At 33.8% G+C, this 26,374-nt stretch overlaps 4 protein-coding genes across 7 annotated transcripts in view; 2 read left to right on the top strand and 2 right to left on the bottom strand.

Annotated features, from left to right (window-relative positions):
- Window positions 1–16,199, bottom strand: part of LOC129946332 (rab GTPase-binding effector protein 1) — a 302,925-nt gene extending 286,726 nt beyond the window's left edge. For 2 of the 3 annotated variants that reach the window (XM_056056472.1, XM_056056474.1), the window contains exon 1: window positions 16,008–16,198. The gene's annotated coding sequence lies outside the window, so the exon portion shown is untranslated. Of the gene's footprint in view, window positions 1–16,007 lie in introns of all 3 variants that reach the window. The other variant, XM_056056478.1, reaches the window with a different exon arrangement.
- LOC129946335 (signal recognition particle subunit SRP54) lies at window positions 750–2,691 on the bottom strand. The gene has a single exon (XM_056056482.1). The coding sequence runs from the start codon at window positions 2,481–2,483 to the stop codon at window positions 966–968; it is 1,518 nt and encodes a 505-aa protein (XP_055912457.1). The 5' UTR covers window positions 2,484–2,691; the 3' UTR covers window positions 750–965.
- LOC129946336 (general transcription factor IIE subunit 2) lies at window positions 4,546–5,964 on the top strand. Its single transcript, XM_056056484.1, has 6 exons — window positions 4,546–4,755; window positions 4,825–4,923; window positions 4,993–5,155; window positions 5,222–5,512; window positions 5,572–5,659; window positions 5,721–5,964. The coding sequence occupies exons 1-6, from the start codon at window positions 4,694–4,696 to the stop codon at window positions 5,888–5,890; spliced, it is 873 nt and encodes a 290-aa protein (XP_055912459.1). The 5' UTR covers window positions 4,546–4,693; the 3' UTR covers window positions 5,891–5,964.
- On the top strand, window positions 14,799–22,571 carry LOC129946334 (chitooligosaccharidolytic beta-N-acetylglucosaminidase-like). Of its 2 annotated transcripts, none has more exons than XM_056056481.1 (3): window positions 14,799–15,810; window positions 20,559–21,196; window positions 21,259–22,571. In XM_056056481.1, the coding sequence occupies exons 1-3, from the start codon at window positions 15,746–15,748 to the stop codon at window positions 22,377–22,379; spliced, it is 1,824 nt and encodes a 607-aa protein (XP_055912456.1). In that variant the 5' UTR covers window positions 14,799–15,745; the 3' UTR covers window positions 22,380–22,571. The 2 variants fall into 2 exon arrangements, with proteins under 2 accessions (XP_055912456.1, XP_055912455.1); XM_056056480.1 differs by lacking the exon at window positions 14,799–15,810 and adding an exon at window positions 20,337–20,485.
- The last annotated feature ends 3,803 nt before the right edge of the window (window positions 22,572–26,374 follow it).

The raw sequence follows: 26,374 nt of genomic DNA, 5'->3' as shown, positions 1-26,374 counted from the left end.
CCGAACCTGGCATTAAAATTTCCAACTAGCAGCAAATTTTCAACCAGGTTTACCGATATAACAAACTCCCTAGTTTTTTTCAAAATCCGTATCCCATTGGTTACAATTTATATAACTTGGCAATATGCGGAATCTCTTGCCATAAATGTTTAGATCTAGACATATTACCTCCTCACAACTTTTGAATTCACAGACGTTACTATCAAAGTCTTTTTTATATCCAAAAATACAGCCACGAATCGCTCTTCCTTTCGCATGTCTTCTTATTGCTGGTATAATTTCCAGGTTATAGTTACTAAACTTGTTTTCGTACTTTATAAAGTTATTACTATTTAAATAATGTAGTTTTTTAAAGAATTTGTTATTCCAAATCAATTAAATTCAAAAGAGATAATTTTACCTTTGGAACTGCGTTGTTGTATTGTAAGCCCATAGAAAAAGTCGTTTTTAAAAATCCATCCAAATCCAAAGAGAAAAGTAAAACCAACTTGTACAAAACGTATTCAATTTGTTTTTCTTTATTTTTGTTCTATTTTTATTTTTGTTTTTTTTGTTGATAAAAAGAAAACGAGAATGAAATTGGTACCTTCCCATATTTCCGTTATACATAATAATTAATAATTGTTTAAAAATTCAGCAACGCAACTTCGACAACATGACGACGACGAAGACGACGAACGACTTGAAGTATGAATAAATGTGTACAATAAAAATCTAGATTCAGTTTGTAAGTTTGTGGATAATCTTGAACAATTCCTTGTTTGTTTTTTTTTTCGAGAAAATATAGAATCGCCCAAATAAGTCACAAACCATAAGATTTTATGTGAAGATGAAACAAAAAATAAAAACGTGCTGAATTTTTTTGGCAAAAATATATATCAATATTATTTTACGAAAATTAAAACAAAAAAAGAAAAGAAAAAACTTAAACCATATTTCCTAAGCAAGCGATAAACTTAACGTATTCACGACTTTCCGCCAAAGCCCATCAGATTGCCAAGTCCGCCACCGGCGCCCTGTTGCAGTTGTCGCATCATGTTCTGCAGACCACCAACACCGCCCATCTGTTGCAGCATACGGGGGTCGATCATCTTGGCCATTTGCTGGTTCAACTTGGCCATCTGCGAGGGATTCACATTCTTTGTCATATCACCGGTCTTGAAGAGGCCCTTCACACCGCCCATCTTCTTCACCACCGCCGCGAACTTTGTGTAGTGTGAGATAAGTTCCTTGACTTCGCGCTCCATTACTCCGGCACCCTGGGCAACACGGACACAACGTGTGGGCTGCTTGCTGAAGAGCTTCGCTCCGTCGCGGTTGTCCAGCTCGCCATCGGACATACTGTCCATCATTGTCATCATGCGCTTGATGCGCGCCATCGACTCCTGCTCGCCTCCCTTTGTCATAAAGTCTTGCGAGAAGCCGGGGATCATTCCCATGATCTGAGAGAAGGGACCCATTTTCATGATGTTCTGGAACTGCTCGTACATGTCTCGGATTGTGAACTGTCCGTGTTTGATCTTCTCCAACAGTTCCTCGTTGCCATCCAACTTTAGCTCGTTCACTTTGTCAATGAGACCCTCGATGTCTCCCATGCCAAGGAGTTTGCTCACGAATGGCTTCGTCTTGAAGGGCTCCAGATCGTCAATGTGCTCTCCGGTTCCAATGAAGATAATAGGAGACTGTGTGGCTGCAACGGCAGACAGAGCACCACCTCCCTTGGCGTGTCCGTCCAACTTAGTGATAATGACAGATCCAATGTCTACTTTCTCCTTGAAGGCCTTGGCTTGGGCCTCACAAGCCTGCCCGATGGTGGCATCCATCACGAAGATGATGTTGTCTGGCTTGACTGCATTGGCAACCGCCAACATCTCCTCGAACAGCGACTCCTCTTGCTTGTGTCTTCCACTCGTATCCACAATGATCATTTCGAAACCTTCGCGCTTGAACATCTCCACACCATCCTGGGCAATTACCACAGGGTCGATTTCTGTGTAACTTCCGTAGAAGGGAATTCTAGCTTTGGTGGCATTCTGCTTGATCTGGTCATAGGCTCCGGCACGGAAGGTATCCGCACACACAAGGCACGACTTCCAGTTGCGCTTCTGGTAGTGGTAAGCCAGCTTGGTACAAGTTGTCGTCTTTCCGGAACCTTGCAACCCAACGAACATAACAATATTGGGTCTACCTTTGACGGGCTGATAGGGCTTCACACCCGGATCGACGAGCTTGATGAGTTCCTTGAAGACAGCCGATTGAATCATTCGGCGCTTATTCAAGCCTCCAGCCATCTCATCGAAATCAATGACTGCTCTCACATTCTCACGCAATTGTTTAACTAATCGAATGTTTACATCGGCTTCCAGCAGAGCAGCGCAAATCTCTTTCAGCATGGAATTCAGAACTTCCTCATTGATGACTGTGGCTTTGCTCAACGAGTGCAAAGCAGTCGTAATTTTACGACCTAAATCGGCTAAAACCATAATGGAGCGGTGGTAAATTCACTTGATTAACTTTTGGCCTTGGCGGGGAGGATCGAAAATAATCGATTTAGAATTAAGATTTTGTATTTTGTTGTGGAAAAATAAAACAATAAAATTACTTCATTTATGAGAAAGGAAAAGTTTTCTTTTTTTTCACTTTAGTGATTTTGACACGTCGATGTTGAATTTCTAGGCAAATGTCAGATTTGAGAGGAAGTGTTCGGAAAATGGCGATTTTACTCCGCACATGTCACGGAACAAAATGTAGTAGATTATTTTCTTTAAGGCTGAGATACTAAGTCGAAGATGACAGTACAAAAAAGAAGTAGAATAAAATTTATATATTTGTGTCTTGTTAACTTAAGGAGATCAACTTTTGATTTTTTACTTTGAAATTAGGAATGAATTATGTTTTATAAATTTGATTTTTGGTAATTTTCTGAACAAAGTTCTTGCAAAACGTCCAAATGACATAAGTAAAAACTAAGAATCAAAGGAATTTTGAGAAAGTTTAAGAAACAGTTTAGTCTTAACGAAATGATTAAGAAACGCGGTAAAGCGAAAAGTAATTATTTCTGGCTTAAGTTTAAATTCTAAGTGAAACTATGCTTAAAACCAAAGAAATGTGGTTTAATTTATTTGTAAAACTTATTTTGACATTTTAAGGGTAAAATTAATACTGTCATTAGTTTTCATCATTGAAATCAATCATTGACATGTTTTGACAGTTCGCTTTTCATTGAACATTTACGTAGTTTTGAATATTAAAAGTGAAATTGACGTTTGGGAATTCAGTCAGAAGATAATTGAAAACGATTTCATAAGTGAAAAATAAAATTTTATCTTAAAGAAAAAATCTGTGTTAACTAAAGTATTTCTTTTGGTAAACAATTTTTCAACTCATCAACTTCACTTTGACACCAAATTAAACAGAATTTTTAATGACGAAAACCAATGATAACTATAATTGACCTCTAATTCGTTATTACAATTGGAGTTTGGTAAGATGAGTTAAACGTTTTTAAGTAGGTTAAAAATTGTCTGTCAAATTCATACGAACGAAATAAAGCTTAAGAAACTTGATACAAATTTCAAGTTACCAAACAGGGTTCTTATTGTACTTAATTTTCGAAGGATCTGTAGGTTAACACCACTTTACTGTTCCACCAAAAAGGAATTTCAAAAAAATCTTTGAAATTTAATGGAATATCAAAGATATCTTTGTTAATAATATGGAATAGGAAACATGAAAATTTGTCAAATGAAATATCTGATGTGACACAAATACCTCAAAATGTTGAAACAGAAAAAAGTTAGCACAAAACGTTGTCAACAAAAGGATGTAAATGTCAAAAACTTGTTTTCTACATTTTCGCTCAAAATGTTGCTAAAATGCTTTTCCAATATGGAATACCTTTCTCTTTTAAGAAATATTTAACGAAAGGATGAAACAATAATTCAAATACGTTCAACTCAAGTTAAACTAATAATAATTATTTCTAAAATTTGTATTTCAATTTCATTTAAGCAAAGAGGAATGATCTCTATCTCACCGTAGCAAAATTTAAAATACACTTCTTATTTTATCTGTAAAATTTAAATTATGTCAACAAGTCAAAACCATTTCTCTATTATGAAAATAGGTGCATCTGTACACGTCTAAAAAGTGACAGCTCGTATAAAAACATGTAGTAAACAACGTTAATTTAAAAAACTGCCTGATGGATTAAAAATGTCAAAAATAGAAGAGCGAAACAAATTTAACAAAATGCTAAGAGATTATGAAGCCATTTAACGATTTAAACATTAGCTAAGAGGTGAAAAAGTAAAATATGCTAAAGTAATACAAATTATTAAAATAACTTCAACATTTTTTTAATTGATTTAAATTCATATTGTGTCAATAAACTCAAACCAAAAGAAACAATCCCTTAAAAATAACAAGTTAAAAAGAACACCTCTATTACAACACCTAATTGAACACAACTAACCATGCCATATGACGTTTGCGCACATCCCACCATTAAATCAAACAAACAGATCTTTTAAGCTGTCACACTTGGCACCTGTCATACTCATTTTTCTGGTTGCTAACAAAACTGCAGTTTTGTTTTCCTTCACTTCAGAAGATTTTTATTAACAAAAGAATATCGAAAAAAAGTTAGTAACAAATTGTTTTCATCCATAAAAAGGAAAGAAGTCACTCCATCATGGATCCAGCACTACTTCGGGAACGCGAGGCGTTCAAAAAGAGGGCCATGGCCACTCCAACGTATGACAAACTTTTTATACATTTCCTCGAGACACTTGTTCAATAATTTTCATATCTATTGTTTTTTAGAGTCGAAAAGAAAACCAAAGTGGAAATAGCTGCACCACCGCCGAGAGATGATAAGAAGAAAATGCGACCACCAAGTGTTCCAAAATTGGATTCTAGCACGTAATTTCTTTCTTAAATGCTGCCCATGTCTGCTCATTTCAATGAAATGCAATTGAATTTTTTTTCTAGTTACAAAACTATGTCTGGGAGTTCCCAGTATCGTTTTGGTGTGTTGGCCAAAATCGTGAAACACATGAGAACCCGTCATCAGGACGGTGATGATCATCCACTGACAATAGAGGAGATTCTAGATGAAACCAATCAATTGGATATTGGACAATCTGTGAAGAATGTAGGTTGATTATCTTCTATGGAAAAGTCATAAAAGTCATGAATGCTATCGTTTTCTCAATTCCAGTGGCTTGCATCGGAAGCTCTTATGAACAATCCCAAAATCGAAGTATCACCCGACAATTGTAGATTCGCTTTTAAACCTGTTTACAAAATCAAAGATGGCAAGAGTCTTTTGCGATTGCTGAAACAACATGATCTCAAGGGTTTAGGTGGTATTCTACTGGATGACGTTCAAGAATCTTTGCCCCATTGTGAGAAAGTATTGAAAAATCGAGCTTCTGAAATCATTTTCATCATCAGACCAATTGACAAAAAGAAGATTCTCTTCTACAACGACAGAACAGCCAATTTTACGGTAAATTTAATTTGATTTTTAAAATGTTCAGAATTAAAATAAGATTATTTTTCAAATAGGTTGATGATGATTTCCAAAAGTTATGGCGTTCGGCAACTGTCGATGCCATGGATGATGCCAAAATTGATGAATACCTTGAGAAACAAGGTAAAACTTTTAAACTACTTAATTTTGAACTTTTCTGTATACTTTTTTTCTTTTAAAAAAGGTATTCGGTCAATGCAAGACCATGGTCCAAAGAAACCTGTTCCCAAGCGAAAGAAGATGTCTAATAAGAAAAGACAATTCAAGAAACCAAGAGACAATGAGCATTTGGCTCATGTTCTGGAGGTTTATGAAGACAATACGCTTACGCTCAAGGGCACCAATCCTACATAGATTTAAGACTTATTTTTTTGTTTTCTAGAAACTTATAATTTCTTTCTCAATAAATGTACCTTATAAATAAAAAAGCTTTAAATCAATTTTAAGCGATGGGAAAGAAGTGATGTGAGAGGATTTAAAAGTCGAAAATGGAGCTGGAAAGCCACAAAAGAACGAAGTATTTCTTCATGTGCAATATTCAGAGTAAAATGCAAGTTATAAGACAGATAAGACCTTGAGATCATTACTTACTTAGGCCCTCAGACCTGTTAAGTCCGTTAGGGATCCCTTAAGGGGCATAGGGCCTCTACTACGCCTACGGGCCATCGTGTAGTGTTTCCGGAGATGTGTTTCAGCTCCCTCCAACTCTTGCCTAGTGACGCTGATTCCGCCTCGACTGTGCTGCGCTATGTGTGAGTAGAGTTCAATGCATTGTTTGGCCTGCAATGTAGTCGTTACCTTTTTGAAGTGTATGTCCAATCCATTGCCACTTACGCCTTTGTATTATATAGTCTACAGGTTACTGGCCTGACCTTCTATAAAAGACCTCATTTTATATACGATTTGTCCAGAAAATTCGAAAATTACGAAGACATCTATTCACGAAGGTTTACAGCTTTCTTGTTATGGCTGAAGTAGCCTTCCAAGTGATGCACCCATAAAGAAGCACAGATTCCACATTTTTGCGAAACAGTCGTAGCTTTGTTTTTAAGCTGATAGAGTTATTCCTTCAAATTTTTGACAGCATACCGAAAGCCGCTTTTGCTTGCCGATGTGGCAGAAGACTTCTTGTTCATTTCCGCCTTCGATGGAATCGATGCTTCCAAGGTATTGAAAGCTCTCCACTTTTTCCACCAGGTTGCGAGGAAATATTTGTTTTGCTAGAATTAATTTTCCGCCCCACAACTTCTGCTTCTCTCTCCACACTTGTTGCCATTTGATGGAGACCCATGATCCTATGAGAGAGTAAGTAAACATCGTCCGCGTAATCCAAATTCTTTAAATAGGATGTCAAAGTAGATTGGATCCCCCCGCTACCTGGCAGAGCTAAGCGCAGTACATCGCTTATCACTAACAAAAACAATATTGGCGACAGAATACAGATGATTTCAAAATCATAGCAATTAGTTTTTCTGGGATGCCTCTTCTCCGCAAAGCTAACCAGATATACTCCCTGTTAACGCTTTCAAAGGCCTTCTCGAAGTCGATGAACACCTGAAAGCAAGTGTAGTGGTGATCGATATTCAACGCACTGTTCAGCGCGGAATCCTGCTTGGTCGACATCGAGTATGGCCTCAAGGTGTTCTCTGATGCGTTCCAGCATTGCTACTATTTTGGCAACGGCTGGTAGAACGCAAATTCCTCTTCAGTTTTCGCACTTTGTAAGATCTCATTTTTTGGAAGCTTGACGATAATTCCTTTCTTCCACTCATGAGAGAAGCTTTCGGTGGCCCAGGCTTCTTTTATGAGCGGATGAAGCAGTTCGCTTGATGACGTTGGCGCTGCTTGTAAAAGCTCTGCGGGAATTCCATCAAGTCCTACCGCTTTGTTGTTCTTAAGTGCTTTAATTGCGGCAACGATCTCATCTTTACTGGGAGGTGCGGTGCGGATTCGGTGATTAGTTTGTTCAGGCGGTTCAGAAGGTATCGGCTGCACGTTGTTTGCAAACACTCGGTTTAAAACCGAGGAAAAAAGTGTTCTTTTAACCTTCTGACTTGCTCATCCACCGAACTTATCACAGTACCGTCTACTTTTTCTACTTCTTTCACAAGGTGTTGCTTTGAGCTGTGTGTACCGGCTGTGTGAGATCATGGGTACAGAAAACGCAAGTCAGAATAGATGGAGAGGTTATCCTATGATCGTGTCCTACGATATAAGAAATGTTTGTAACATATTACGAGCCTTTTTGAACGTCTTTCAATTCGTCTAGAACCAAAACAAAGTAACTGAACTAACAGTTATTTTTAGTGCCCTTTTGAATGTTTAGTTGAGCAATTATCGACTTCTCTAGAAGTTTATTTATTCATGAATTTACTTTATGATGTAACGTTTTGGTTTTGAATAAGAACAGCATATTTATATAAATAACAATTTACTAGAACTAATATTTATTTCGTGATTTAGAGATGTGCTGTGGTTGCCTATCTTCATATGCATCTACACAACTTCCATATTCAACTACACTAAACTTGTTTTCGTCTTTGCAGTGATATGTGAGCATGTGCAATTTTCATAATAATAATTAGCATAGTTGAAAAGTACCTTCAAAATACACCACCTGCTTGAATAAAATAAAACAGGTGTTTTTTTCAGATGTATAAAACTTGAAGTAGGTGAGACTATTTTAACTGACAGCCATTTTGCAGTCAGTAATTTCATAGTGGGTTTGATCTAGATCGGTCAAATTACAACATTCCCCTATTTTTTAATTTCATGGGTCAAAATAAATTGATTAATTTTTGTTTAAATTTAATCTTCGGGTCTGGGTTTTTCGGCAGATTTATTCCCCTTTTTGCACTTATATTTATATTTTTTTTAGCTGTCAGCTAAATGTCGGAATAAGTTACCTATGAACCTAACAAAAGCTAAGTTATACTGGCCGAACTGTCAAAAGTATTCCAATAGCATACAATTTGGTGAGAGTTTGCAATTTTCTATCAAGTCAAAGCTGTCAGTTTATACGGTTGGTTAATTTAACCCAATTATTAGTATTTTTTGGTAGAAAATCGGCTAAAAAGTGCCGACAATTTTGTATCTTCCAATTAATAATCGTATTGCTTACACGGTTGGAACCCTAATATGCGAAGTTATCGGTTTTGGCCGAAAACCTACATCGAAAACTCAAGTTTTGCGATACATTTTTGGTAAACCACAAGTTTTCGTTAACCACAAGTTTTATATAAAACCTCTCGAAAACTAGTAGCAATTCAAAGTTGGACTAAACAAACAAACCTTTCGAAACATTCAGCGCTCAAATTAATGTAAAAAAAACAGCTGATGGCTGCTGTCAGAACAGATATTTCATTTTGAAATAAATTTGTTCGTGGTAAGTAATATTATTTATACTATTTCCTTACAAAATAAGAATTATTGCTTATTTTTTATTTACAGAATATGGAAGAGAGAAAAAAAAGAAAACTTTGGGGGAACCTCGAGAATAAAATACCGGTGACTATTTGCGGCACTGGCGGTTATTTTAGGATGCTCCAGAGTTTCAAACGCTATTTGTTAAGCGAGGAATTTTCAATATGGCTACTGTCGTGACGACCCCAAGGACGGGGAAGATGTTCGTAATAACGTTTCCAAGGGATGCGTCTTCGAACTCGTCGTCACAAATATGTTCGACGCTTTCGCTTACTACCTGGAAAAAGACTTCCCGGTAACTCCGTTCAATTACAAGGGTTTGGGAGATATGAGAAAAGCGATAAGTTCATTTGTGGAGGAGAATAAGTATGAAAGAAAATCTCTGGTGGAGGCTATGTCGTAGCGATCTAGGAAAATTTGCGCCAAAACATTCCACAATGTGGGAATCGTTGTTCCAGTAAATAAAACCACAACAGGGGGCTATCGCCCTTTGATGGACAGCGATGCCAACATCAAGAAGATCCTTAGTTATTTGGACAAGCCAGGCGAGTGCTCAATGGAAGAAACCAAAGAGATAGTCATGGAAAAATTGCAGCCCATCATGACAGCTTCAGTGATCGCTCTGGATGAGTGTGTTTTTGGTACGAATCTGGAACTGGGAATTTACCTTTTTTGCTCCGGCCATAAGGACCTACACGAAATCGTTTAGAATCTTCTGAACCACGCCTATAAGCTGCTCGGACGATCACAATATATGGCGATTCTGAAGGGACATTTGGCCAGTAGAAGCAAGCTCAGTATTTTGGATTAAATTTGTTGTGAAAGAAATTTTTTAAATAAAATTAATTTTTATTGTAACAGTTTTGTTTGTTGTTGATTCTATGATATATTTTCTAGACAATTAGCTTCTTCTTAGTAAATTGTTCGGACCGGTTGAAGTAAACAAAGAGGATAGCTGCAGCCAAGCTAGCTTGAAGTTTTAGTTGGTTCATGTCTTAAGCCCATTCCACCTGTCCCCAAAACTTCAGTGGAAACTCTTCTTCGAGACGATCTAGTGTTACATTAAAATCAATTTGAATTGGTTAGAATTCATTTTATTTTCACAAATAATTTGAGAAGAACAAAACTTCTTACTCAAAAATTTTTTCATCAATACAAAATTTGACAGCCGGTGTCAAATATTAAATGAAAACGTGTAAATGTTCGGTTTGAAGGATTTTTGGGTTTTTGCAAACTTTTTGCCGAAATTGCAACTTTACAAAATATAAAAGAAATTTATATTATTAACTAATTTTGCAAAAATTTCGAAAAAATTGCAGACTTTCGACAAATCAATAAACATGTACATAATTTCAAGACATTTTAAGGAAAAAAAATGGATGTGGCGGAAAAACAGGAATAAGTTCCAAGGCCTAATGTTTATATTTATTTTTTTAGTAAACATTTTATAATACAAATAAACAAAGCAAAATAAAACGTATTATTTGTATAGTTTTAATGGTAATAAAGACTCGTGCAGTGAAGTTTTAAATTTATTTCATTTCACTTTGTCAAGTTCATTTGTAAGCCTAGTTCACAGCTGAAGTGAAACGAATTTTTTCGGCGGTCTCCAAGTGCAGAACAAAATGAAAACGAAAACCACAGGGGATTTGTGGAGAGTTCTGTCAGCTGTCAAAAACAATTGACAAGTTCTGACAGTCAGAAACAGCTTCGACCAACGAAGCCAATTTATTTTTTTCCTCCGAAGAGAAATCAATTTTTTTGTCTTCGGTTTATTTTTTGGAAGTTCAGTTCACTGCTCGTCTTCATCACTTCTTGCACATCACCAATAACATCTTCAACATCCTGAGTTTCCGATTCAGAAATGTATTGTTGGAACACATTAGACAAATCCATTTTATTTTAAACTTTAAATCAAATATAAATCAATGTCAAAACCCCGAAAGACACGAGTAAACAATTTTTTTTGTATAAACAAAATCAAACGTCAAAATTTCGCAAGCAATTAATATGCCGGGCAATTGAATTGAGAACGAAAAGAGTGCAGAATTGTACTAAGAAATTTAGTACAGCTATCTACTAAAATTACACATTTCGTCGTTCAGCAGCATACTGAAAAACGAAAAGCACAGCGAAATTTTTCGTTTATGATTCCGTCATGTCATTTTTGTATGGGAAACTTCGTTTCGCATCGGCAGAGTACTAGGCTTTAAGCCTAGTACGCTGCTGATGCGAAACGAAATTTTTCGGTGGTCTCCAAGTGTAGAGCGAAATTAAAACGAAAACCACAACGGAAAAATATTTGTGTAGAGTTCTGTCAGCTGTGGAAAACAAAAAACAAAAACATCGAAAGTCACGAGTAAACAATTTTCAATTTTGATTTGTAAACAATTTTTTCCAATAAATAAATTAAACGTCAAAATTTCGCAAGCAATTAATATACCGGGCAATTAAATTGAGAACGAAAAGAGTGGAGAATTGTACTAAAAAATCTAGTACAGCTATCCACTAAAATGACACATTTCGTTGTTCAGCAGCGTACTGAAAAACGAAAAGCACAGCGAAATTTTTCGTTTATGATTTCGTCATGTCATTTTTGTATGGGAAATTTCGTTTCGCATCAGCAGCGTACTAGGCTTAAGCGAGGAACTGGAATTCACTATGGCTAATAGCGTGACGACCCCAAGTACGAGGAAGATTTGCTTATAGTTCGTAATAACGTTCCCAAGGGATGCGTCTTCGAACTCGTCGCCACAAATATGTTCGACGCTTTCGCTTACTACCTGGAAAAAGACTTTCCGGTAACTCCGTTCAATTACAAGGGTTTGGGAGATATGAGAAAGGCGATAAGTTCATTTGTGGAGGAGAATAAGTTTGAAAGAATATCTCCGGTGGAAGCTATGTCACAGCGGGCTAGTAAAATTTGGGCCAAAACATTCCACAATGTGTAAATCGTTGTTCCAGTAAATAAAACCACAACAGTGGGCTATCGCCCCTTGATGGACAGCGATGCCAACATCAAGAACATCCTTAGTTCTTTGGACAAGCCAGGCGAGTTCTCTAAGGAAGAAACCAAATTGCGAAATTGCAGCCCATTATAAAGCTTCAGTGGTCGCTCTGGATGAGTGTGATTTTGGTACGAATCTGAAACTGCTCCGGCTATAAGGACCTACAAGAAATCATTCAGAATCTTCTCAACCCCGCCTATAAGTTGCTCGAACGGCCACAATATATAGCGATTCTGAAGGGACATTTGGCCAGCAGAAGCAAGCTCAGTATTTTGGATTGAATTTGTTGTGAAAGAAGAAGAATTTTTTTTAAATAAAATTAATTTTTATTGTAACAGTTTTGTTTGTTGTTCATTCTGTGATATATTTTCTAGACGATTAGCTTCTCCTTAGTGAATTGTTCGGACTGGTTGAAGTAAACACGGGATAGCTGCAGCCAAGCGAGCTTGTAGTTTTTGTTGGTTCATGTCGTGAGCCCATTCTACCTGTCCCCAAAACTTCAGTTAAAACTATTCTTCGAGAAGATCTAGGGTTACATTAAAATCAATTTGAATTGGTTAGAATTCATTTTATTTTCACAAATAATTTGAGAAGAACAAAACTTCTTCATAAGATATAAAACAGCGAAACAGTAATGAAAAAGGCAATAACGACTATCTTGTAAAATTTGTTCATGCGATTTTTTGTATAATTTCTTTTTCGTTATTTTTCCAAATGGTGACGTCTTACTTCTTTCGATTCTCGAAGTTTTCAAATTCTTACAAGACCCTGTAAACTTTTATTATTGTTCAATGCTCAACAACTTTCTGCCAATTGGAAACTGTGGTTTGGAAAGAACATCATCCAATATGCAATTTTTGGACAATCATCCCATATGAAAAAGAAATATTTGACTGTAAACAGTCGAAAGGTTTTTTCTGAACACTGTTTGATTTTAATAAATATGATTTAAAATATAACCAGCATAAGTGTTCATATATGCGTTTCACCCCGGTGTAATGGTTGGGCTCATAAGAAGATGACCATTGCACCTTGTCTTGACGTATATTTTCCCGAATAAATCGGGATTCTATATAATCCGAGCTCGGATTGTCTGACAATTTTACTGTCACTTTTGAGAGACAAAATTGAGTGTTTACATAGTTAAAATGTTTATGGAAAAACTGCCAATATTGAAAAATCTTCCAATAATGTACGCTTAGCTTAACAAAACATGGATTTCAATCTTAATCCAAATTGCAACTTTATAATATATAAAAAAAAATGTATATTATTAATTAATTTTGCAAAAATTTCGAGAAAATTGCAGACTTTCGACAAATTAATAAAAATGTACACAATTTTAAGACATTTTAAGGACAAAATTGGATGTGGAGGAAGAACAGGTATAAGTTCCGGGACCCAGTGTTTATTTATATATTCCTTCAGTAAACATTTTATAATACAAATAAACAAAACATAATAAAACGTATTATTTGTATAGTTTGAATGGTAATAAACACTCGTGCAGAGAAGTTTCAAATTTGTTTCATTTCACTTTGTCAAGTTCATTTTTATCTTAAAATTTGACAGCTGTGCCCGCTCAAAGTTAAATAAACAAAATAAATGACAAAAAACTCCAATCATGTTCCATGCGCCACGAGAAAAATTAATTTTTGACTGAAATCTGAATTCAAATATGAAAAATTCTCTAAGTTTGGTTTGGCATTTCACTTGGAGGACATAATCCTCCTCATTATTATCGATATAAGGATACAAATGTTGAAAAAGTTATCGAAAGCTGACCTCTAGATTAGAATACGTCACGTGTAGCTCTCAAAGGTCAGAAATTATATTCTATATGTATATCTTAGATCTCAGAGATTTCTGTATTCTTAGAAATATAAACAAATGGTATTTTTCTTTTTTAGTTCTGAGCAAAGCTAGAACTGTCAAAAAAAAATAACTGTGTTTCTTAATGAGCTCCGATCGTTGAGAGCTTTAAATTCGTGTTTCTTTTTTATTTCTGAACATGTTCAGAGCGTGCTCTGTGAGCTCAGAATAAAATAACAGAGTAAACGGAGTAAAATGATGACCACAAACATTTTGATATTTGAAAGCCGGGAAATATAAAAAAAATCATCATCAAAACAATAAAAATGGCGGAAGAGGCTAATCGCTCTAGTGCAGAATGTAAGATAATTTAGAAAAACATAATTGGATATAGCATTTTTATGAATCAAATTTCAGGAATCAAATGGACCAACGCTTTGACTGTTTTTTAAATCATGACAGTTTAGTGTTCAAGCTGTTTTATAGTTAAATCAGAGAGATCTGAACATACTCTCGGCTCAGAACTCTACTCTACTCTGTTCGATCAAACTCTGCTCAGTGCTCAGCTCTGAACTAAAAAAGAAAAACTCCAATAAATGTCTTCTACCAATTTCTCACTGTCAAAATATGAGAATATAATTTTTATGATTCAATTTCTCAAAATTATGTATTATACCAATTGTGGTCATATTTCATGCTCTTGCTTTGTCAAACCGCCTGAAAGAAGATTATCTTTCGCAAAAAGTAAATTTAATTTCAATTAAAAAAAAATTTGTTTTATTTTTTCAAAGTTATGTACAACTAAAAAAACACCCTATAATTGTTTTGAAATTAAAGTCAAAGTGGTAAGTGATATCACTCTAAATATTTTTCTTGGTGACGTACCATGGCCGTGGAACTCAGAATGCACCTAATTTTTTAAAGCAGACAGTTCAAATCTCAGTCAAATGTCAAAATCAGCTGTGTGTGTTTTGTCTGGTGACGAAGGCGATAACGAACGCCTATTGTTTGTGTATATTTGATGTTGTTGTTGTGATTTTTGTTGTTTTGCCTCCTTGAAGTTGAAGATTTTCTTTCATAACGAAAAAGTAAAAGCAATTTTGTGTTGTGATATATTTTTGTTCTTCTGTTTGATAAGCACAAGTTTAAGCTAACAAATATCGTTGATTGACAATTTCAATTCTTAAATTAAATTGATTTTTTTTCGTCTCTGAATTAATTATCGAGGGCGTTTTTCCTTTTCTTTCATATTCTTTGACCAATCAAATTGTGTTGCCTAAATTATATTCTATCAATAATAATTGTTCTATCTTTTGGCGTGTCTCTTCGGATAGTTTCAAGGTGTGGATTTTGGATAACGACGACGACGGACACTTAACTTAAGTGTGGTGGTCAGTGACCTATTAAACTGTATCAATATTACATTATTTAAGTTTCTGGATAACCGGTTCCATTGATCCCCCCAGAGAGAACCAGAATCAAACAAAACGCATAATATTCCATCGTCGATAAAAACAAATTTATCTACTATAGTTTCAAGTCTCTGAAAACTGATAACACAGAAGAAAAAAAACGAAAACGATGCGAACAAATTGACAACAACAAAACCAAAAAATTAAATTCGAGGTAAAAAAAGAACAATAAATTGGCAAAAGCGTATCTTTTTGAAGACCGCGAGTGCGAGTCTAAAAAAAACAAAAATCGAAAGGAAAAAAATCAACCAGATAGACCGGGCCACAGCTATCACCAAGTAAACCATTAAACGCGTATAATAATACCTATGCCACCACGGCGCGGAGGAAAACTTGAGTGTATAAATTTCTTGAACTTGTACATTTGATCGGTTAGTTTACTTAACACCTCACACGAGTGTGGGTGCCCGTTTAGTCAAGTCAGTCAGACTTTAGTCAGTTAGTTAGTTGCAGTTCTCCAAAACAAAAAGGATTTCCCTCATTGCTGCACCACGATGATGGCAATAGTCCAAACGCTCCTAATTGCTTTGGCAATAATTGCACCAGCATCATGTACAGAGTAAGTTATAGTTTTAATATTAAGAATATAAGTTACAATAATTTTATATGAGACTCTGGAAGCACCTAGTTTAAGCTTGCGGTTGGTTGGTTGGTTGGACGTTCTTGTCGACCTTTTGCGAACCAGTAGTGACGACAGAGAAAGTTCCAATCGGCAAACATAATTTTGATGTTAGGTAATTCGTGAATATGACTTACCTATTGAATGTGGCACACCTTCGATCGATTTATTGTACACTTTTATCACTGAATCACGTTATTTTGGAATTAATTTATCGTTAAATATATCACAAATACACGATTTCATATGCGAGTGGGGGGAATTATATTTTATACACAAAATCACACACAACAAAAAAACAACTGATTTCTGACATTTGCTCGACATCAATATAAATGGAACAGAACTTTCATTCAACAGACAACAACCACGAAACTGGAAGGTACTGTTTGATTTGTATATTTTGTTTTCGTTTAAACAGCGAAGTGATACAAGTTATAATAGGTCAGTTTGGTAATATCATGATTTACAAATTTAACAAAAGTACAAGACATTCACGAGAGGCAAAAACAGTTTAAGTAGTTACTGGTGAAGTTCGCTTATTTTAAAATTGACGGATATGTGGTTTTAAGATCGTTAGCCTTTCCGCTTTAAAATAAGTTAATTTTTCACAAGGAATTAGTTTCAAGCTTAAAGCCATTAAAACAGCCAAGAAAACAATTTTTAATTGAATTATGTGAAGTATTAAATATTTAAAGTATATGTGTTTAAAACGTTAACATCCTTCTCGAATTTGTGTTGAGAATAATCAATAATCAAGTCAGTCAAGTTCAAAAAAGTTTGTGGAACATTTACGGAAAGTTAAAAATAATAATATGTCACTATTATAGTATTGTAGTTAAGTAAAGTTAATTTTAATAACTAAAACTACTATCAGTCTTGTTTATTATATTTTTTATGTTTTTAGACTTGTTTTACTTTGAAACAAATTTTTGGGTATTAGATGTTAATGAATATAAATTTCAGACAGAAAAAAGTGAAATGCATAGTCATCAAATAATTGTTATATTCTACAATTAAAAGTTTTTTCTCAAAAAAAAATTCTTTAAGTGATTTCCAATACATTAGTATGTATTTAGTTGTATTTCTTATTGGAAATTAATAGTTAAATATTCATTAAAACATTTTTCCGAATTGATTTCAATGAAAGCAAGAATCGGATTGCTATTTTGGATTTTGGAAAACTTCCGATTTACCACTGTTCAAATAATGTTCTAATAAATGCCACTGAATTTCTAAAACATCATATTAATTTCCGAAAACAAAAAAAGGAACATACATTTTTAAAAACTTGAAATATTGGCAGTGTTATTTTTTATATTTTTCTCTTAACAGTAAGGGGTAAGTTTAAGCTATGTGTAATTGTTTATCATTATTTTTGAAAGGTCGCTTATAACGATCAATTCAAATTTTCTGTCAATGAACAACATTTTTTGTTTGACATTAAGCATTTGAGGTTAGAGTTGATAATTAAAAACAATAGACCGCTTTCAGTGAAACGATTTTGTTTAGAGTTGTAAAATTGAAAATCAGCTATCCCTTGCAAATGTTTTTATGATATATGTTAAGAAATTGAATTGAATTTTTTTCTTTTAAATAAAGTTTTTTTAAAAATAAATAAAAGCTACCTTAATTCCTTATAAATCTCGCAACAAAATGTTTGATAAATTGTTTTAAATTGTTGGGTTCGTTAAGTTAATCCATTTGTCTTCTTTAGAACCACACACAGTTTGAAATTTGTACGCAATAGGTCTGTTCCCAACCTTGACCAAAACTGCCAATTGTCAAAAATAATTCAAAATTGTTGCTCAAATACTACTGTTGCTTCACTCTACACAAAGTTAGTAGTTTTGGGCCGAACATAACGCTCACGGAAGAGTCAAATAATTTGCCCTCTTGACAAATTTACCCAAGATATTTCTTTGGGCGAAAATTGTTGGTCTGTTAAATATTTTGTTGTGGTACTTAAACTGACCGTTCGGTTTGCTTGGCGTTGGTTGAGTGGCGGATAATTTATGCCTAGGAAGGAACTGTTCCATCCTTTTTTAGCCGTTTTCCTCTCTGAGAGAATTTCATCCCATCTTTTCAAAAATTGACAGACCAACCATTTTTGCCCCAAAATCTTGAGATAATGGTCGCATTCACAAAGCTAGTGGCTACGTAGTCAAAATTCAACTGGCTTTGTAAATGCAAAACTACACTACAAAGCTAGTCAATCTGGAACTGTCATGTTATTGACAAATGCAAATATTAAAATAAGAAACATTTTCGATTTGAATACTTTAACTTATCTTTCGTGTTTTTAAATTCAATAAAATTAAATTTAAGACACAATTTTAATAATTTATATTATTATTTAAATACTGAATGATTTATTTCATTTTGAATTCGTGTGGATTACCGAGCAGCTGATTTTGAAACGTCAAAATCATTCTCCGCTAACTTTGTAGCCGAATTTTGTACACTACGTCGGAGGGGAAATTTCAACTACTTTTGTAGTTAGATTTAGCCAATCAGAATCCTTTGACTTCGTAGCCACTAGCTTTTTGCCCATTTCGTACCTTTGCAGCTGTATAACCTGCATACACCTACACGAATTGTACATTTTAGGTCTTGTCATATATCGACCACTGGCATAGAAATTATCTTTTAAGTGAATAAAACCCAAAAAACAAAAGTCGAAAGTTGTTATATCCAATATCTCGGTGCCGATTTGTGATCACATTCTTCAAGAAATAACTGGGCCCTGAAAAATTAACGAACTGTTCACCATTTTCGAAGTGGATGGGCAGGTTCAGACGCCATTAGGGACAAATTTAATGGAAAGTTGACTGGAAAGTTAGTCAAGAAAAATCTCCCTAACTATCAAGTCAAGTCTACTTCTATCAAAATGACAGTTGATCATGTTTTTTCATTCAACTGAAAGCTGAACTTTATTACTCTATGATTTATTTATTTTATACACAATTCCATTTAATGTTTTCTGTAAATGGTTTCCTTGTCAATTTGGAAATAAGTAATATTTCTTTACAATACAAAATACAAATCGTGATGGACTTGTAGCTTGCCTAAAGAGTGTTTTTAGACAATAAAGTTTTTAGTAGATTTTTTACTATGAACATAAAGTAGTGGTTTGCGAGATAAAGTTCTGAATTTGAAATTCATGACAATTGAAAAACTAACTAGATGTCTAGTCAAAATTTACGTTCAAAGAATAAAGTTGACCGCAAATTAAGTCCTTTATGTTGTCTAAACCTGACCAATCTTAATAATTTTAATGCTTGCCGAGATTAGCAAATGGTTGGTATATTAGAAGTCAATGGTTGCGAAAAATCAACCTGTCAATTTTGAGTTGGTACTTCGAGACTTTATTAATTTTTTTTGATAGAGCATGGAGGGTAAAATAAAATATAAAACACATTTAGAGCTTATGAAGACGTTAAAATCGTTTTAAAATAGCCTTTGTCCAGTTAATTTTTGATAATCGAAGTCATTACAAACATTTTTAGTGTGCAAACGAACAGCTTACTTTTTCACACAAGTTTGCTAATAATTTTAATGCAATGCGTGTTTATTAACTTCATTAACTAATATATATACTACAGAAGGGCACAGGAAAATGACCCAGAGTTAACTAGAAGTGGTAATAGGATACAGATTATGCATCAATTTTACAAGTTACCTAAAAATAAGATTTCTCCATAAAGGTATACTTAGGCGTATACTTACTTTTTAATAAAAGGGAATAATGTAGATCCATGTTTGTCGTATGAAATTGAAGAAAAAATTAATAAAAAAAAGCTTGTATTAGACGAAATTTAATTATAGAAGACGAAAATGCAATTAAAATTGTCTTGGCTCCTGTTTAAAAAAAGGTGTTCCATTGTTGAGATACAGCAAATAAATCTTCTAAGTATTTTCTTACAATACTTCTTACTTTGTTTTGTAAATATTTGACCTATACCTACTTGCACGCTGTTTATCTAAAAATAATATATGAATGTTTAAATATTCTCTTTGTTAAGAATAGATTATCGTATCTAGATAGCAATTACTTTTTAGCTAATAAAGAAATAAATGTTGAAATATTTGTTATCTTAAAATTTGATTAAATTCAGCTTAAGAATCTATCTAATTGGACGCAATACATTTTATTAGTCTTATTTTTATAGGAAGTTCTTTTTCTATGAACAACCAAAAACAAACTGCATTAAAATTTCCGCAAATTTTGTGTTTCGATCAATAAAAAAAACGAAACAAAATATCAACAATACTATCAATCAAAAAACAATTAGGAAACTCCTTCAGCGATTGATTAAAAATTGTGTCTTATTGCTCTTGACTCAGAAATGTGTTTCTTTATAAATTTCATTATCAGAGAGGTACTAGGTTATTGTCTGGAAATATCTACTTACTCATTCAGAAACAAAAAGTATGTTTTCTAAAATGACTTTAAGTGGATCAGTTCTCAATTGGTATCATCAGCAAGCACTCAAATGACATTTAGTTGGAAGCATTTATTGATTGGTGTTATTGTTTTGCTGGCATCGGCAGCATTGATCGCACTTATTGTCAATCTCACAAGGTCCCCAGTGGCTGTAAAGTCACCTCCCTAGTAATTACATAGTTTTATAATTAAAACTCTTGTTCGTACCTATATCTAACTTTTATACTATTTCTATTTCTAGCTTGGTATGGGGCTATGAATGTCGCCAAAGTAAATGCATGAAAGTTGCTCTAGATGAGAAGAACTTCCAAAAGGCTGTGAGTATGCCAGTGTGCAGAATATTCTGTGGAGACACTATTGGCACACTTTGGCCCAAACCAACAGGTCCTGTGAAATTTGGGGAATATATCGTCCATATTGATCGCAGCAAAATCCGATTTGATGTTGCAACAACCAAAGCTAGTAAGCTTTGGGCCGTTAATGAAAAGCGTTTTGCTGAACAAATCGAGGCAAAAATACCTGATCCTAGTGATGTTAGGAACGAAGGAAGATCCCTGACGATTAAGATTAATGTCGATGAGAGTCCCGAAAAAGCTGACGAAATTCCTCAGTTGACTTATGATACCGATGAGAGCTACAAATTGGAGATCAGTCAAGGAAAGAATGAAGTATTTGCTGATATTTCTGCTAAGTCCTATTTCGGAGCCCGACATGGTCTGGAGACATTAGCTCAGTTGATTGTGTACGATGACATTAGAAGGGAAGTTCAGATGCTCGCTCAGGCTGAGATTAATGATGCCCCAGCTTATAAACATCGTGGTCTGCTTTTGGATACATCAAGAAATTACTTTAGTGTAAAATCAATCAAGAGAACCATCGGTAAGTTGAAAGATTTCTCCTTCTTAAGGTTCCTTATAAATTGTATACTCCTTTGTTTTCAGATGGAATGGCAATGACAAAACTTAACACTTTCCATTGGCATATAACCGATTCTCATAGTTTCCCCTTGGAAGTGAAGTCCCAACCGGAACTCTTCAAACTGGGAGCATACTCGCCACGAAAGGTCTACACCCACGATAACATCGCCGATATTGTGGAATATGGACGAGCTCGAGGTGTTCGTGTCCTTCCAGAGTTCGATGCTCCAGCTCATGTAGGTGAAGGTTGGCAGAACAAGAATATGACTGCTTGCTTCAACGCCCAGCCATGGAAGAATTTCTGTGTTGAACCACCATGTGGTCAGCTTGATCCCACAGTCGATGACTTGTACAACGTTCTGGAGGACATCTATCGGGAAATGTTTGAATTATTCAGTCCCGATGTATTCCATATGGGTGGTGATGAAGTGTCCACAGCTTGCTGGAATACAAGTGAAGTAATCCGCAATTGGATGCTTGCCAAGGGTTGGGGTCTGGAGGAGAAGGATTTCATGAAATTGTGGAATCATTTCCAGGAGCAAGCACTAGCTAGAGTTGATAATCTTTCGTCCAATAAAAAAATGCCAATAATTATGTGGACTAGTCGTTTGACAGAAGCTCCCTACATCGACCAATACCTTGACAAAGATCGTTACATCATTCAAGTGTGGACTACTAGTTTTGATATGAAGATCAAGGAGATTCTAAAACGTGGCTACAAGATGATTCTTTCGAACTATGATGCCCTCTACTTTGATTGTGGATTCGCCGGGTGGGTCACCGATGGAAACAACTGGTGTTCCCCATACATCGGTTGGCAGAAGGTCTACGAGAATAGTCCCGAGAAAATTGCCGGTGACTATAACGATCTCATTTTGGGATCAGAAGCTGCTATTTGGTCTGAACAAATTGATGAGCATACAGTCGATGCCAGATATTGGCCAAGAGCCAGTGCATTGGCCGAACGTCTGTGGTCGAATCCAAAGGATAATTGGCGAGCAGCTGAATCTCGATTGTTGGTTCATCGGGAACGTTTGACCGATAATGGTTTAGCAGCCGAGACAATTGAACCAGAATGGTGTTTGCAAAATCAAAACGAATGCCCCATTGATGCTTATGATTCAAAAAACGTATCGAGCGGATAATGCGGGATGCATATTATTTTCTTTTGTATTTTTTCGATCCTTATTGCAATGATAAATGGATGATAAACTAATTGATTAGATAATAATTTGCGGCTTAAATGATGTAACGTGTGTACCTAATTATACGAAGATTATGTACCTTTTTTGTGTAAGAAACAAACACAAGCAATAAATATTTTTTTTAACAAATGATTTTTGTCTTTGATATTGAAAAAATTCCACGAGGAAAACGATGAATATTAGTTTTCTAAAAAGTAAACTTGGAACAAAAATTAAAAAGTTGAAAAATTCTAGTGACTTTAAATCCAGAATTATTTCACTTTAAATAATTATTCTAAGCTCACTTTTAAAAGCAAAGACTTAAAAATGGAGTCTGGCACAAACACCAATTTGTTGTAAGTTGCAACACTTCAAAAGTGCGTTTCATGGAACCATATAATCTATAAACTGGTTAAATACAATGTGAAGTTGTAGTTGTGGTATAGAAAAGTCGCAGCAGCGAAAGTTAAACTATAAGTGCATTTCAAATGACAGGTGGTGGCGCTTATTACTTTTCTATTATCAATGACAGCTATGTCATTCAGACCGTATTAAATAAATCAATTACAAAATTGGCAGCTTTATACGACATAAGAGACTTGAATGTAATTCAAGTTTCTAGTATCTAATGGAAGCTGACAAAAATTGCCTTGATCAACTTTATTGAAAATTTGAATGGAATGTTATTCAAAAAATATCTCCTTAACAATCAATTTAAGTCTACTTATGTCAAAATGGCAGCTGATAACATTAACTGAAAGCTGAACTTCGTTTATATGTCATTAATTTATTAAGTGCCCATCTTTATTGAAGGTTTTCTTTACAGTACAAAACACAACTTATGAATGGCTTATTAGTTGTGAAAGGAATTTTTTTGATCTGAAAATTAACTATAGCTGCCTTCGTCTTATTTTGCGTTTAAGTAATGTGAAGTCCCTTATGTGCTCTGATTCTTTCAAATACTTACTTTTAAGTTTTCTTGTTATTTGTGGTTGGTGTTGGTAAGTGATTAGAATCACAGGTTGTTCTATAGCAATTCTTTCAGTTGAGACTATTTTCTCAGTCACTAAAAATGGTTATGTTGCTTTTATAGTCTTAAGTAAGACATTCTCCGAAAACCCAAACTTTTATTATCTTCGAACAGAACTTCAATGAAATTTTTAATTTCCAATTATTGACATCATCATTTAGTCTATTTACGCAGGAAATATTGAGTAAAGCCGAATTTCCAACAAATGTCAAATAATGTTTTTCATTGGTAAATTTCGATTTCAATTAAATCAAAATCTGATTTTTTCATAAGATACCAGTGAAAGTAAAACAGTTTGTCATTGTGTTGCTGTATTTTCTTTTAGATATGAATTTTATTACATTTTTCTTTGATTGATGCAGTTCATAAGAATGAGCTTTATAAAATAACTTATTCATTCAAAACAGTTACATATTTAATGTCAAAGTAAAAATGACAGATAAACATTGTATTGCTTTAGATTAAAAATAGTTTCAAAGGTCCTCAAATAATGTATAAAAAGACACAAGAAAAAGAGAAAAACTGAAATGTTTAGACTTAATAAACAAAATAGGTGGAAACAATATTAAATAATGTACCTAATTTCAAAATAATCATAAAGTTTTGACAGATCTTAATATAAAATATATGTACTTATTTTTTAAAGAGAAATGCCGTTCTTTTTGAATGATGCCTTTCACTAAAAGAAAATTAACTTGAAGTGCCAAATGAGTCATTTAAAACAATTTTTTGACACAATAGAACTAATCACAAACCACGTATGTCAAACTGACAGATAAGAATTCATTTGCTTTTGGGAAAATTTATTTGCAAAGCTGTAAACTGGTAAAATAATATCAAATTAGCATAAGATTTTGACAGATTTTAATAAAATTTTAATTGGTTTAATGTTTTCGTTTAATCCAATCGTAAGACGTTAAAAAAAAAGTCTTATTATTTCATCCCGACAAACTTTAATTTCAAATTTTGTAAATTTATTTTTCTTTGAAGCAGCAAAATGAAATAAATCGAACTTCACGGCAAATGTGCACATTAAAAGAATGTTTCCATTGATAAATTAAAATAATTCCTGTCAAAATTCAAAAATAACGGTTTTATGGGGTGTATCCTTCTGAAGTAACACAAAAATATATTTTTAAGTTCCCATAGGAAGTTATTGTAATGAGTCCGATTTGTCAAATTGAAAATTCTGACATTTCTCGACGTTTCAAGGCCTCTAGAGTTGATATAAAAGATTTTTAGAAAGATGTCTGTGCGTGCGTGTGTACGTACATTCGTACGTCCGTACGTCTGTATGTCCGTACGTTCGCGACGTTTTTTCGTCGTTCATAAATCAAGAACCAGAAGAGTTATCAATTTCAAATACATTTTGTAATACAGATAATAATTCAGAAAAATGCTGAACGGGCTCTCAAGAAAATTGTATGGGCGGTTTTTTTACCATAGCAGTTTGAAAAAAGTGACAATTTTAGTTAACCCTTAAAATCTTACGAACCAAAAACAATAGAGACTTGAAATAAATTTTATATAATATATTGTAACGTGATACTAAACAAGTACATTTTTTTTGAAATAAATCCAATTAACGGTCTCAAAAAAACTGAAAAAAATGTTGTCACCTCGAAAATTTTACGAATACAAGTTTTTAACAATTGGTAACATGTTGAGAAAAATCGAATTGACAGTTTTTGTTATAAAAAATAAAAATCTAAACAAAAAAATTAATAAAAGTTGGTAAATATTGTTTTTCGACTTAAATATCTTTTAAAAACTTTAAAATATTGGCTTTAAACTACTTTTATCCGTTAAAAAATATTGTTGTCAACATTCAGTGAAATTTTGAGGAAAATCTGTTTTTGTACAAAAAATAAAAACCTAACAAAAAAAAGTACTAAAGCTTGGAAAAAATTTAATTTCGACTCAAATAGCTTTTCAAAAATTAAAAGCATTGTCCCAAACTTTTTTTTATTTCATAGATAAAATTGTTTTCAATATTAAGTATTTTTTTATAAACATGCACCAGTCCGTGTTTTTCTAAAAAAAAATAAAATTTGGTAAAAATTGATGTTCGGTTCTTCATATCTCTTAAATTAATTTCATTCATCAAATTTGTAAATTGAAATATTAAAATAGTTCCTGAAAAAATTTAAAAATAACGGTTTCATGGGGTGTATTGTTAAAAGCCAAGTAAGGTATTAAAATTCATGAAATGTCATAAAAATCGATTAGGTCGTTTTTGAGAAAATTCTAATTTTCGATTTTTGACCAACAAACTTTATTTCCAAGTTTAAACTTATTCGACTAAATGGTTAAGGATGTAAGGACGAGGTCAGGTAGGTTGACTAACGCAATCGATACTCCACTTTTTTCGACTTCTCTACAATCAAATTAGATTAGAATCTAGAGTAAGATATTTTTAAGAATACAATAATAAACTTGTCATATACTCTTACATATTTCCTATACTTATGCATATCGCAAGTAAAAATTATTCGTTTCGTGAATAAGGGAAATCTATTTAAAATAGAGATTTTTGACATCGCTGTCAAATTGTTTACATCATTTATTTATAATTCGATAAATACTTACGTTAACAATTCTTAACATTCACTAAAAATCTAAAAACTTAAACTAGATTGTTGAAAAATATTAATTTGCAATTTATACTTTTTATATTATAATTTGGTGAATTAATACAAGAGTAAAAATTATTATTGATATCAATTAATTGATTTAAAGTGCTATGTACACCAAAGTTTAATCTGCTAAAATTAGTATTCAATGGTTTCAGGAGCCTTACACTTGAAAGACTAAAACTAAAGTTTAAAGAACCAAGAACTGATGGTGATGAAATTTGTCCGTTTATTATTCCAACAATAAAATAAAACTGCAAGTACATCCTATGATTTGTCAAAGAAGAAAGATT

The sequence above is a fragment of the Eupeodes corollae genome, chromosome 2, assembly GCF_945859685.1.
Source record: "Eupeodes corollae chromosome 2, idEupCoro1.1, whole genome shotgun sequence".
In the NCBI taxonomy this organism is placed as follows: Eukaryota; Metazoa; Arthropoda; class Insecta; order Diptera; family Syrphidae; genus Eupeodes; species Eupeodes corollae.
Note: the sequence above shows the minus strand (reverse complement) of the source record. Positions and strands in the feature narration are given on the sequence as shown.